The sequence below is a fragment of the Oncorhynchus clarkii genome, chromosome 12 (genome assembly GCF_045791955.1).
Source record: "Oncorhynchus clarkii lewisi isolate Uvic-CL-2024 chromosome 12, UVic_Ocla_1.0, whole genome shotgun sequence".
Taxonomy (NCBI): Eukaryota; Metazoa; Chordata; class Actinopteri; order Salmoniformes; family Salmonidae; genus Oncorhynchus; species Oncorhynchus clarkii.
The window spans coordinates 33694574-33709614 of record NC_092158.1 but is presented as its reverse complement, the minus strand read 5'-3'; the positions used below and the strand labels follow the sequence as shown (position 1 = coordinate 33709614).

General features: G+C 44.9%; 1 protein-coding gene across 2 annotated transcripts in view; it reads left to right on the top strand.

Moving 5' to 3' along the window:
- The window catches only part of LOC139423096 (autism susceptibility gene 2 protein-like), a 525631-nt gene extending 518304 nt beyond the window's left edge, over positions 1-7327 (top strand). Inside the window, exons 9-18 of one of the 2 annotated variants that reach the window (XM_071174743.1) lie at positions 682-726; positions 1725-1820; positions 2016-2087; positions 2279-2308; positions 2428-2499; positions 2925-3066; positions 3531-3611; positions 3953-4036; positions 4236-4476; positions 4597-7327. In XM_071174743.1, coding sequence (XP_071030844.1) covers positions 682-726; positions 1725-1820; positions 2016-2087; positions 2279-2308; positions 2428-2499; positions 2925-3066; positions 3531-3611; positions 3953-4036; positions 4236-4476; positions 4597-5911 — 2178 coding nt within the window. In that variant the 3' untranslated portion in view covers positions 5912-7327. The remainder of the gene's footprint in view (positions 1-681; positions 727-1724; positions 1821-2015; positions 2088-2278; positions 2309-2427; positions 2500-2924; positions 3067-3530; positions 3612-3952; positions 4037-4235; positions 4477-4596) is intronic. The other variant, XM_071174741.1, reaches the window with a different exon arrangement.
- The last annotated feature ends 7714 nt before the right edge of the window (positions 7328-15041 follow it).

Sequence of the window (15041 nt, the reverse complement as noted above, 5' to 3'; positions counted from 1 at the left end):
CCCCCCCCCCCCCATGGTCCCAGACAACGGACACACACACACTTGTTTTTCTATCCTTGTGAGGACCTGAAATGTATTTCCATTCAAAATCCTATTTTCCCTAAACCTTACCCTAACCTTAACCCCTAAGCTTAAAATAGCCGTTGTCCTCGTGGGAACGTAGGAAATGTCCCCACGAGGATAGAAGAATAAGACCACACACACACACACACACACACACACACACACACACACACACACACACACACACACACACACACACACACACACTGTAACCACAGAGTATCTTACATTGCTCTGAAGATATTCCTCAAAGGCAGATTGGCTAGCGCTCTGGCAGCTAATGAGGACATGAAAGTGTTTTTAAGGCCGCAGTGTTTATACTTGACTGGGGGAAATGTATTCCCTAGGTCCACATTAAACCACTAAAACCTCCCCAAATGAGACACAGGGATACACAGAGCTGCATAGTTTATGAGCTCTTCAGTCGCTCACGAAATGGGAGCGCGAGAGGCAGGGAAAGGGCTGTTAAGGCTGAGGATAACGATGTGGTCAAATGGCTCCTCTGTGTTCTTGATTCACTAAACAGCCCAGTCTGACATGTAGATCATTAAGCTTCTCTTTAGCTGCTGGAATATTCTTTCCCTGTTCTTAGTTCTGTTTATTTCCTTCCTTCTACAGTTTGAAAAATTCCCAACAAAAGTTGACCCCTTCTACAGACACAGCGTGAGTTTCTCTGTGTTTGTGGGGTAGTTTGTACACTCAGTACGTGCCTCTCCACCCATCTCTCCATGCTAGTTCATGTTGTAGTTCTGTGTGTATTTACACAGTAGCTCCCATGCCTCCACCTCTGCTTCTGCTCTGAGAGAATACAGCATCCTCTGCTTGCTCATTCATTCACTACTGTACCATTCACACGATGGAACCTGGCTGAATCATTGCAACCCCCTTCCTACTCAAGTGAATAGGACAAATTCTCAATTTAGTTAAATTGCTGTACCAAGTGTGTGCGTGTGTGCGTGTGTGTGTGCGCGCGCCGCTAAATGCTTTTGTCTCCACCACACTTGACCTCTGCCTTCAATTACTGCTCTGCTATTCAGAGGCATTCAACTGTTGTGCATGTTGTGAATCAGAGTAGCAATTACATGTTAGTCAGAGTTTGGTCTTAATTCATCTCACTACTATCACCACCATTAGGCTGGATAACCCCTCTTTAAAATGTGTTCATTAATGTGGAAGTATATTATGTAAGCCTCAACAGACACCCGTTGTGATTGTATAGGAGGATTCTTTCTGGTGAGAGAGTTCAGTTTTACTCTCAACACTAGCTAAGACTAGACAATAACTGTAGATTTGTTTTAGTGGCTAATAAGTAACTCATAGGTTATTACTGTGTAATTTCCATGTTAGTGCTGAGTAAATACCTGGTGATTTCAGTACCATTATAAAAGTGTAACTGTTTTAGTTTTGTGAAACACTTTGAGCCACTAAGGACAGTGACAGTTGTAGCTACCTGACTGGCGGCGGTCTGGATGTTGATCCCTAGTTGTGGTGGGTTTGTTGTGACATCATCATGTCTGCCATGTTATTCCCTCCCCCCCAGCCCCCCTGTACCCTGCCATGTCATCATGGCCCCTCCCTCCTTCATCTCAATGTTCATCCAGCTCCTTCTCCTCTGTCGGAACAACACCACACCCATCCTCACTCCTCTCTTCTGTTCTCAGCTGTTCCACTCCTACCCCCCGGGCGTGTCCGGCATTCCTCCAGTGATCCCTCCGAACGGGCCATTTGGCTCGCTGCAGGGGGCCTTCCAGCCCAAGGTAGGGGCCACACACACAAGGAGTGAACATGACAAGCACATCTTCATTGTAGAGGGTGCTCTGACGGCCAACACACAGCTTAACATACGTTATCAGAATAGGGAGTGGACTTGGGAAACGTGCATGTACACACTAAAGACAGAGACGGTGCTCCCCATACCTCCTCTCACAATGAGCTCTCTCTGTGTTCTGTAGACTTCTAACCCACTGGATGTGGCCTCAAGACCTGGAGCAGTCCAACACACACTCTTACACAAGGACCCCAGGGTAAGCACCCTGTCTGGACACACTCACGCATTCAATAGTGAAGCCACGCATAGTTGCTAAATAAAAAACACCTGAGAGACATGAAAGTAACTGAGCCCCCCCCCCCCCCCCCCCCCCCCTCTTCACCTCCACCCCCCACCCCCCCACATCTCTCTATCCCCTCTCTAACTCTCCCTCTTTCTCTCCTCTAGCTAACGGATCCATTTCGGCCCATTCTCAGGGTAGGAATGCTTTAGTTCTCTCTCCCCTAAAAGAAAACTAAAAATAAACGTCCCATAATGTGTCCTTGAGAATCCTGCCTTTGAGGTTAACCATATCTCCTTGTTTTGCGTTTGTCCAGAAACCAGGGAAGTGGTGTGCCATGCATGTCCATATGGCCTGGCAGATCTACCACCACCAACAGAAAGTCAAGGTGAGACCTCCCCTTTGCATTTCCTTCCACTCACAGACTGTAGAGAAACACTGTCTGTTGTGCTTCACTATAGTGTGGTTCTCTAAACCCCAATGTTTTATCATCTAAGCCCCAAGCCAGTTACATTGGTAGTATAATCCAGCTCCCCTCCTGGAGAGAGACAGTATTGAGAGAGAGTCTTATAAGAGGACTGCCATCTTGTGGTATCTTCAGTGGTGTACTGGAGGGAAAATGCCGTTTACACACATGTTTTATTTGCACGAGCGTTAACCCATCTTTTGCAGATATGCAATGAAAGTATAGGAAATGTTACTTTACTCACATACGGCAATCAGCTTCATGCCTTAGCTCTCAGATAACCCTTCTGCTGCTGTGTAGGCAAAGGGTTTTTCATGTGCTGTTTCTCCCTGTCTGGCGTCTTTCAGCAGCAGATGCAGGTCGACCCACACAAGCTGGACTTTGGGCTCAAGCCGGAGTTCCTGAGTCGACCACCCGGCCCCAGCCTCTTTGGCGCGATGCACCACCCCCACGACTTAGCGCGTCCCGCCACGCTCTTCTCAGCAGCAGGTGAGTGCGAGTTGGTTAGTGTCCTGGGTAAAGGTAGATTGACACCATAGAAATTGGATTACCAGAAGGGACAAAGCCCTTCAGACCAGAACAATTTGACTGGAACACTCATGGTTCATTGTATTTCTATGATTGACACAATATCTCCAGGACCTCCTCTCCCCACAGAGCTAGATCAATCCCACTGCCACATGGTCTATTTTTAACATAGCGTGTCAAGGCAAAGCACCGGTCTCCACGTAGGTTACAGATTACATGTTGAGATCAATGCTCTTGCCTCTAAAAAGGGACGCATCCTGCTTATCTTTCCTACATTGCATCTCAGTTCAAAATCATTAGGGAAGCTATGATGCTACAATCAAATATTTGAGCTACATTACACATGACTAAGCTAAGGGAGATGAATATCTACTTTTTCTATCATGAAGATGTCTTACATCAACTCTTTCTCTTTCCCATGTCAGGTTCTACACACCCGTCAGCCGGCCCGTTCGGCCACCCGTCCCACCACCCTGGCAACTTCCTCACCCCTGCACCTCACTTAGGTAAGGCGCAGCCCACACAGTACACCTAGTTAAGTCAAACTTGATTTAAAGAGATAAAAACGTAGCATTTCAATTGATTTTGAGGGTGTATGGAGCATTGAGAAGTACAGTGTCTGTGTCAGAAGCTGGTTGACACTGTAAAGGAGCAATATAGAGAGGGTGCTGACTGTGTTTGCTCTCTCCTCCCTCCCGTGCTCTTTCTCTTGCTCTTTCCCTCCCACTATCTCTCTCTCTGTCTGCCTGCCTCTCTCTCCCTCCCACTCTCTCTCTCTGTCTGCCTGCCTCTCTCTCCCTCCCACTCTCTCTCTCTGTGTCTGCCTGTTTCTCTCTCCCTCCCTCAGAGCCATTCAGTAGGCCTCCCTCATTTGGAGGACTCGCCTCTCTCAGCACAGCAGCCTTTGGTGGGCTTGGAAACCCAGCACTAAGTGAGTTTCATCTCCATGACATCAATGTATACGTGTATTTGACAACCAATCATTTGGATTTCCTGTCAGATTCTGAAAATGAAAAACAAACGTTGCTTGGGGTATTCATGGAATTCTAACGTTAGAGTTGACCGACCATCACACCAGGGAGATATGCCTTTTAACTTGTGTTTTGGTCTTTTCTTCTTTCCGTGTGTTGAATCCCTAACAGCGCCTAACTCTGTGTTTGGCCATAAAGACAGCCCCAATGCACAGCAGCACTTCAGCAACAATCACGAGCCGTGGAACCGGCTGCACCGCACACCGCCCTCCTTCCCCACCCCTCCACCCTGGCTCAAACCTGGCGACTCGGAGAGGAGCGCTTCAGTCAGCTCCCACGAGAGAGACCGAGACTCAGACAAGCGAGACACTTCCTCTGTCAACAAAGATGACAAGGAGAGGTGGGTGTTATGAAGAGACAACTCTGAATGTACCCTAAAGCTATACCACTGACAAACAATGAACTAGTGATACAAATTGAAATATGACTTTAAAGCCCATTGTTGTGTGTGTCCATCCAGGGAAGCCATGGAGAAGCGTCACCAGACCCATCCGTCCCCAGTCCCCATCAACCCCATCAGCCTGTTGGGTCACAGCCGTCCCCCGGAGCCCCCAAGGAACCACCTGCCCCCCAGCGAACCCCCCAGGGATAAGGACAAGCCCAAAGACCGAGACAGGGACAGGGAGCACCCCGACTCCTGGAAGGACAACGGCACAGACAAGCTCAAAGAAAATCACCACAGCGACAAGGACACAACGCCAATCATCCACGATGTGCGGGTGTCTGAGGACAAGGCCAATGGCAGAGGGACGACCTCACCCTACATCCGCCAGACCAGCCTGGACCGGCCCAACGGGGGCCTGGGGAGGGGGGAGAGGGAGGCCCTGATGGAGAAGAAGGGAGAGCTGCCCTCTCCATACGAGCACCACAAGAAGAACAACAACGAGGTGAAGGTAAAGGAGGAGAGGAAAGAGGAGCAGGACAGCCCTACGGACAGGGACAGGCCCCCCTCTCACCCACACCCTCACATCCACCCACACCCGCCCCAGGTGCCCCCCACGCCCAGCTTCCACACCCACCCCACCTCCTCCATGGCAATGCCCATGGGCATGGCGGGCGTCCACCCAATGAACAGCATCAGCGGCCTGGAGAGGACTCGAATGGTGGCCCCCTTCATGGGCATTAGCCCCATCCCAGGGGCAGAGAGGTTCCCCTACCCAGCCTTCCACTGGGACCCCATGAGGGACCCGTACAGGGGCCTGGACATCCACAGACGGGACCCTCTGACCAGGGAACTGCTGCTGAGAAACGACCCCCTGCACCGGCTGGCCGGGCAGCGCCTCTACGAGGCAGAACGCTCCTACAGGGACCGAGAAGCTCATGACTTTAACCGCGACCACCACCACCCTCTAGCCCTGGAGCAGCGCCGGGAGCAGGAGGCCCGGGCCCACCTGGAGGAGCGCGAGCGCCTGCACATGCTCAGAGAGGACTACGAGCACGGCCGCCTGCACGTCGCCATGCACCACCCGGCCCTGGAAGGCCACCTGCCACACCCCCACCCCGGCCTCATGGCCCCCGGATTACCCAGCATGCACTACTCCAGGGTAAGCCCCTCGGCCGCCGCTGCAGCGTATGCCGCCCACGCTGCCGCAGCCGCAGCCCACCAGAATGGTATCCTGAACAAAACACCGCCCACAGCCTCCCTGAGCGCCCCGCCCCCCCTTATCCCCACGCTGGGTGCCAGGCCAGGATCCCCCAGACGGACTATGCCCCTCACCACAGACATCAGAGACAGACCGTCAGCCCACAACCACAAAGACATAGAGGCACGGTGAACGGAGCGGGGTGCAAACCCAGCCTCACCCTGGACTACAGGCAGATTCTGCCCCATACCCTGTGTCTGACAGAATTACTAACACTGAACTCACACCAAGCACTTAGCTTTGGGAAAACTAGACTGTACCATAGCTGTGAATAATATGTGGTTGAAAAACACACACAGATGATGTTTTTGTTTTTTTTTAAATAGGGAAAAAAGGGGGATGAAATTATGTAAACAAAAAATGAGATTTTACTAAACTCTTTTTTCCAGTTTGCTCCTGCTTTTTGTGTGTATTGTTCTCTTGTATAGAAAGCGGCCTGGAATACCCTGAAGGTGTGTAGGCTCATAGAAACGGCACCCTCACAAAGACATTTTGGAATGTACAGGTACTTCAATGCATTGACAGACAGCAAAGTGTGTAGATATGTGTACAGTCGACATGCTCACTCCTTAAGGAACAAATCAAGGTACAAATATGCAAAAGGGTGTTTTGAAAGCTTTACTTTGAACAAATGTAAATAGAGGACTATTATTAAGAAAGAGGAAGGGTAGAATGTGCTTTTTGCTGATTGGTTTTTGCTTGACGCGGCAGAAAAAGCATTGTACCAGAAACCACCATACCCCCCATTCAACTATGCAACAAATGTCTGGGCTTACACTCTGAAAGCCAGCCTGGTCCCCACCCCAACTAACTCTGAGAACACTGTATTCTCTCCACAACCAAGATCTCACAAAACCATAATAATGTATATATCACTGAAATGAAATAGTGCTCGTAGAAAAACACTATACCGTACAACGGTTGTGCAAACGTAAAACAATTTTCTTAAAAATTATACAAAGTTGTGGTGACAATCCTTAAAATGTCTATTATAGAGCTATTTTTATTTTCAGAGGAATTCCAATGCCTGAAGTCGCCGAACAGACAGTTTAAAGTGAGAGAGATCCCTTACTTATCAGTTACCCCAACAACTCAACTCACACTACTCCCACTACTAGTCTTGTTTTGGAGAGAATACAGCACATTTACAAAAATACACCACATTATCCCTTCTAAAGGAGTGTACAGTATGTGTTTGGAAATAAGTTATGTTTATCTAACAGTGTATTAAAGTCCTAAGTTGTTGTATCTACAAACATTTTAAAAAAGACAAAAAAGCCTGTCTAAACTATGGACAGTTTGTTTCTAATGAGCAGAGATCTATTTTAGTAGTCCACTGAAGGTTTAGTTGTGCGCTTCAAAACTCTGTGAGAGCCAGATGTTGTGCAGTGTTTTTTTAAAACCCCACATTAAAAATATCCACTGGAGCCGTAGTGGTTAGTCAATGCGTATTGCAGAGAGATTGTTAACAAGAAAAACCTTTTTTGCTGTTAATCATGTACGTTAAAAAAAGTATTTCTAGAATCAAAAAAAAATAATTAAGACCAAAAAAAAAAGAAGCGACTGAATCTTCAGCATGCTCCTCATTTAAACTTGTGTTATGTAAATTGTGCCATGTTATTAAAAAATGTGAACTAAAAATGTCTACTGGCTTTTTTATGATCATGAGAGGTAAATAATTGCGGGTTGGCACTAGAAATGTAAACATAATGTCCGACCCGACATCAGTGGAGTAAAATAACTACACCGAACAAAAATATGAACGCAACATGTAAAGTGTTGGTCCCATGTTTCATGAGCTGAAATAAAAGATCCCAGAAATGTTCCATTTGCACAAAAAGCATTGTTTTTTTTCACAAATTTGTTTACAACCCTGTTAGTGACAAATATAATCCATCCACCTGACAGGTGTGGCATATTAAGAAGCTGATTAAACAGTGTGATCATTACACACGCACACTCTGTGCTGGGGACAATAAAAGGCTAACCTAAAAGTTTTGGGGAGCGTGCATTGGCATACTGACTGCAGGAATGTCCACCAGAGCTGTTGCCAGAGAATTGAATGTTAATTTCTCTACCATAAGCCGCCTCTGATGTCGTTTTAGAGAACTTTGGCATGTGGGCGAGCTGTTTGCTGATGACAACGTTGTGAACAGAGTGCCCCGTGGTGGCGGTGGGCATAAGCTACGGACAACGAATGAACACAATTGCATTTTATCAATGGTAATTTGAATGCACAGAGATACCTTGATGAGATCCTGAAACCCATTGTTGTGCCATTCACCCGCCACCATCACCTCATGTTGCAGCATGATAATGCACAACCCCATGTCGCAAGGATCTGTACACAATTCCTGTAAGCTGAAAATGTCCCAGTTCTTCCATGGCCTGCATACTCTCCAGACATGTCACGATTGAGCATGTTTGGGATGCTCTGATTTGATGTGTACAATAGCGTGTTCCAGTTCCCGCCAATATCCAGAAACTTCGCACAGCCATTGAAGAGGAGTGGGACAACATTCCCAAGGACACAATCAACCGCTTGATCATCTTTTTGCGAAGGAGATGTGTTGTGCTACAAATGGTGGAAACACCAGATACTGACTGTTTTTCTGATACCCGCCCCGACAGGACTGTTTTCCCAGTCATGTGAAATCCATAGATTAGGGCCTAATGAATTTATTTTAATTGACTGATTTCCTTATATGAACTGTAACTCAGTAAAAAAAAATGGCTGCATGTTGCATTTATAACATTTTTCAGTATAAGTAAAACAACTTTGAAGTACTATTAATGTAGGTTTTTGGGGTATCTGTAGCGGAGAACACTTCAGTTCTTTTCCCTAATTATTCAGAGATCAATAGAGCTAGAGACACCAAATGTATTGACAAACAACTTATATACACTACAAGTATGTAGCCAAACACATTGCTGACAGGTGTATAAAATCAAGCACACAGCCATGCAATCTCCAAAGACAAACATTAGCAGTATAATGGCCCTTACTGAAGAGCTCAGTGTCTTTCAACGTGGCACCATCATAGGACACCAGCTTTCCAACAAGTCATTTAGTCCAATTTCTGCCCTGCTAGTGCTGCCCCCGGTCAACTGCACCTACAGTTGACCGGGGCATGGAAACGTCTAGGAGCAACAAGGCTCAGCCACAAAGTGATAGGCCACACAAGCTCACTGAACGGGAATGCCGAGTGCTGAAGCGCATAGTGGGCAAAAATCGTCTGTCCTTGGTTGCAACAATCAATACCGAGTTCCAAACTGCCTCTGGAAGCAATGTCAGCACAATAACTGTTCGTCGGGAGCTTCATGAAATGGGTTTCCATGGCCGAGCAACCTAAGATCACCATGCGCAATGACAAGCGTCGGCGGGAGTGGTGTAAAGTTTGCCGCCATTGGACTCTGGAGCAGTGGAAACGCGTTCTCTGGAGGGATGAATCTGAGTTTGGCGGATGCCAGGAGAACGCTCACTGCTCCAATTCATAGTGCCAACTTTAAAGTTTGGTGGAGGAGTAATAATGGTCTGGCCTGTTTTTCATGGTTCGGGCTAGGACCCTTAGTTCCAGTGAAGGGAAATCTTAATTCTACAGTATACAATGACATTCTAGACTATTCTGTGCTTCCAACTTTGTGGCAACAGTTTGGAGAAGGCCTGTTCCTATTTCAGCATGACAATGCCCCTGTGCACAAAGCAAGGTCCATACAGAAATGGTTTGTTGAGATCAGTGTGGAAGAACTTGACTCGCCTGCACAATGAATTGCAACGCCGACTGCATGCCAGGCCTAATCGCCCAACATCAGTGCCCAACCTCACTAATGCTCTTGTGGCTACATGGAAGCAAGTCCCCGCAGCAATGTTCCAACATCTAGTGGAAAGCCTTCCCAGAAGAGTGGACGCTGTTATAGCAGCAAAGGGTTGACCAACTCAATATTAATGCTCATGACTTTGGAATGAGATGTTGGAGGAGCGTGTGTCCACATACTTTTGGCCATGTAGTGTATGCCCTCTACCATTAGGAACTGTAATTTAATTTCTAGGGAAAATCAGTTGAAATGAAATAAACCGAGAACAGAACTACCACAATGTTATTTTTGTACCTGCCGTAAGGGAAGGGAGTAAGACAGCCTTGGGACAGAAGTAACAGCTGGCGAGAAGTGCACAAAATCTTATCTCCATGTTTCTGGTTTGTAATGCTCATTGCTTTTAGCAAATGTACTATCAGACATCATTTCATGTTTGTGAAAATTTTAATAATTAATGCTATAGGTTCGAAATTTATAAAAATTAATGTTGCGCAACCACTATATTTTGCCATGTTAAAATCAGACTATGATATTAACCATCATTTTCTCATCTCACTTTAATGGGAATGTAGTAGGATATGTTTTTCACCATTTGCAGTGACTATTCATGCTTAGCGCTACCAATCAGGTGCCTGCCAGCTGTCCTTTTCATGCGTGCTCCTTAGTTCTTGACAGAATAAACGTCTTTATTCTCTTCACAAACTGTAAACTCATCATGCTTATCACATTTCCATGGCTTGACATAAGGAAATTGACTCACAAAATCATTTTTTTTTAACCACTAACCTGCTGATTTTTTTTATATGCAGTGGGGCAAAAAAGTATTTAGTCAGCCACCAATTTTGCAAGTTCTCCCACTTAAAAAGAGGAGTGAGGCCTGTAATTTTCATCATAGGTACACTTCAACTATGACAGACAAAATGAGGAAAAAAAATCCAGAAAATCACATTGTAGGATTTTTTATGAATTTATTTGCAAATTATGGTGGAAAATAAGTATTTGGTAACCTACAAACAAGCTAGATTTCTGGCTCTCACAGACCTGTAACTTCTTCTTTAAGAGGCTCCTCTGTCCTCCACTCGTTACCTGTATTAATGGCACCTGTTTGAACTTGTTATCAGTATAAAAGACACCTGTCCACAACCTCAAACACTCACACTCCAAACTCCACTATGGCCAAGACCAAAGAGCTGTCAAAGGACACCAGAAACAAAATTGTAGACCTGCACCAGGCTGGGAAGACTGAATCTGCAATAGGTAAGCAGCTTGGTTTGAAGAAATCAACTGTGGGAGCAATTATTAGGAAATGGAAGACATACAAGACCACTCATAATCTCCCTCGATCTGGGGCTACACGCAAGATCTCACCCCGTGGGGTCAAAATGATCACAAGAACGGTGAGCAAAAATCCCAGAACCACACGGGGGGACCTAGTGAATGACCTGCAGAGAGCTGGGACCAAAGTAACAAAGCCTACCATCAGTAACACACTACGCCGCCAGGGACTCAAATCCTGCAGTGCCAGACGTGTCCCCCTGCTTAAGCCAGTACATGTCCAGGCCCGTCTGAAGTTTGCTAGAGAGCATTTGGATGATCCAGAAGAAGATTGGAAGAATGTCATATGGTCAGATGAAGCCAAAATATAACTTTTTGGTAAAAACTCAACTCGTCGTGTTTGGAGGACAAAGAATGCTGAGTTGCATCCAAAGAACACCATACCTACTGTGAAGCATGGGGGTGGAAACATCATGCTTTGGGGTTGTTTTTCTGCAAAGGGACCTGGATGACTGATCCGTGTAAAGGAAAGAATGAATGGGGCCATGTATCGTGAGATTTTGAGTGAAAACCTCCTTCCATCAGCAAGGGCATTGAAGATGAAACGTGGCTGGGTCTTTCAGCATGACAATGATCCCAAACACACCGCCCGGGCAACGAAGGAGGGGCTTCGTAAGAAGCATTTCAAGGTCCTGGAGTGGCCTAGCCAGTCTCCAGATCTCAACCCCATAGAAAATCTTTGGAGGGAGTTGAAAGTCCGTGTTGCCCAGTAACAGCCCCAAAACATCACTGCTCTAGAGGAGATCTGCATGGAGGAATGGGCCAAAATACCAGCAACAGTGTGTGAAAACCTTGTGAAGACTTACAGAAAACGTTTGACCTCTGTCATTGCCAACAAAGGGTATATAACAAAGCATTGAGAAACTTTTGTTATTGACCAAATACTTATTTTCCACCATAATTTGCAAATAAATTCATTAAAAATCATACAGTGATTTTCTGGATTTTTTTTCTCATTTTGTCGGTCATAGTTGAAGTGTACCTATGATGAAAATTACAGGCCTCTCTCATCTTTTTAAGTGGGAGAACTTGCACAATTGGTGGCTGACTAAATACTTTTTTGCCCCACTGTAACTAGGCAAGTCAGTTAAGAACAAATTCTTATTTACAATGACGGCCTAGGAACTGCATTGTTCAGGGGCAGAACGTCATATTTTTACCTTGTCAGCTCGGGGATTCGATTCAGCAACCTTTCGGTTACTGGCCCAACGCTCTAATCACTAGGCTACCTGCCGATAAAAGCTTATGTGAGAAGCTGATCCGTTAAGGCAATTGATCAAGGCATAATTCGAATGACGTCTTATATCATTTTGAAATATTTAGTCATTTGTTGATATTTTGCTAACATTATAAAATAAATTTGAACTAGAGGAGACAATGGCTTGTGCTTAAACAATTGTATTTTTTTATTTCAGGTCATCAGTGTTACTTTCGTCCCACCCGTCTCTCCTGTAACTTCTCCCAGGCTAACACCCAAGACTAGCTAGCATGATACTTAAAACCTATTCTGTCATTTAGTCACTAGATGGGTTAAGAAAATGACATGTTTGGAACCTTAAACAACTAAACACAATACTACGACTGAAAAATACTCCTGGGTTCGTTTTTTTACCTACATGGCTCAAAACAACTTTTTGTTGATAACTCTGTTTTTTTTTTGCAGGGAGCTCGTCTCCACATTAGGAACTTTCTGACTTCACTTCATCATTCCAGCTTCTGTGTTATCTGAGAAAATGGGCGTGTTACTTTCACCCCAGCTCTCTCCAACTTTCCTTTACTATTTATAGATTTAAGAACTTTTACTTTAACTCCACTACATTCCTAAAGTAAATATGTACTTTTTACTCCCATACATTTTCATGCCACCCAAAAGTACTCCTTACATTTTGAATGCTTAGAAGGACAGGAAAATGGTCCAATTCAGTTATACTTATCAAGAGAACAGGGGATCATTCCTACTGCCTCTAATCTGGCAGACACACTAAACACAAATGCTTTGTTTGTTTGTAAATTATGTCTGAGTGCTGGAGTGTGCCCCTGGCTGTCTGTAAAACATTTTAAAAATACAAATAAATTGTGCCATCTGGTTTGCTTAATATATGATTTATAGCATTTACTTTGGGCTCCCGAGTGACGCAGCGGTCTAAGGCACTGCATCTCAGTGCTAGAGGTGTCACTACAGATCCTGGTTCGATTACAGGCTGTATCACAACTGGTTGTGATTGGGAGTCCCATAGGGTGGCGCACAATTGGCCCAGCGTTGTCCGGGTTAGTTTTTGTCTGTCACTGTAAATAATAATTTGTTCTTAACTGACTTGCCTGGTTAAATAAAGGCTAAACAAAGAAAAAAATGATTATGATACTTAAGTACACCACCGTTCAAAAGTTTGGTGTCACTTAGAAATGACCTTGTTTTTGAAAGAAAAGCTCATTTTTTGGCCATGAAAATAACATCATATTGATCAGAAATACAGTGTAGACATTGTTAATGATGTAAAGGAGTATTGTATCTGAAAACTGCAGATTTTTAATGGAATATCTACATAGGCGTACAGAGGCCCATTATCAACAACAATCACTCCTGTGTTCCATTGGCATGTTGTGTTAGCTAATCCAAGTTTATCATTTTAAAAGACTAATTGATCATTAGAAAACATTTTGCGATGTTAGCACAGCTGAAAACTGTTGTCTGATTAAAGAAGCAATAAAACGCCCTTCTTTAGACTAGTTGAGTATCTGGAGCATCAGCATTTGTGGGTTCGATTACAGGCTAAAATGACAGGCTCTGAAACTCGTCAGTCTATTCTTGTTCTGAGAAATGAAGGCTATTCCATGCAAAAAAATTGCCAAGAAACTGAAGATCTCGTACAACGCTGTGTACTACAACCTTCACAGAACAGCGCAAATGTTCTCTGAACAGAATAGAAAGAGGAGTGGGAGGAGCACAACTGAGCAAGAGGACAAGTACATTAGTGTCTAGTTTGAGAAACAGACGCCTCACAAGTCCTCAACTGGCAGCTTCATTAAATAGTACCCAAAAAGCACCAGTCTCAATGTCAACAGTGTAGAGGCAACTCCGGGATGCTGGCCTTCTAGGCAGAGTTCCTCTGTCCAGTGTCTGTGTTCTTTTGCCCATCTTAATCTTTTCTTTTTAATGGCCAGTCTGAGATATGGCTTTTTATCTTTGCAACTCTGCCTAGAAGGCCAGCATCCCGAAGTTGCCTCTTCACTGTTGACATTGAGACTGGTGTTTTGCGGTTACTATTGGGGAGGGACTTGGGGAGGACACCTAAATCTACCTGTGCTAGGTGGATGTCGGGCTTAGGGGCATGATGCTTTGCATTATTCCAAAGATGATCTATTATATTGACAAGATAGTTGAGTGACCGCTCTAACAAAGGAAATACATATCCCCAAATACGGAAGGCAGGCGGGAGGAGGCAAGATCAGATGGGACCATCCTAGCCAATGATAGAGCAGATATGCATGTTAACAACAGGCATAATTCCAATATAACCATTTTTATCAAAGTTGTGTAAATACCACGTGCGTCCACTATCAGTGCATTCATAACAACCTAACCATTAGGAAACTTCTATTCGATCAAATAAGCCTCACGTAGCAAATTAGCAATGACATTTTTTGTCAACCAAATTCTACACTTTGTGGTCTTATTTTGGGCGGAGTAAACCCTCTCGCTTCGCCTATTCCTCTCTGATTATACAGGGGCAGGATTGGAGAGCACTGAATATCCATCAATATCTCTATCACTCTAAATCAGCTGTTACTCAGAGCACTGTATGGCGTTCACATTTCCTGAAGTGAATTACAACCTTATGATAGATATTTATAGCCAAGCACCTCATATTTATCAATATGGAGGTATTGTCCTGTGATGGCCAAGTAGTCTCCCAGGACAGACTTGTTGACTTCCACAACGTGGTCAGGTTTACAACACTAATGCCCCAGATTTGGGAAATGAGCTTTGCATTTCTACACTGTTATCACCCTCAAGTGTGTTTTCTCATCAGAGGGTGCTATAATGCAACAGGACAAGACTGTGTTTTTCATCAAGGAGAAGTTTAAACATTAGTGCTTATCCTGTAAACCG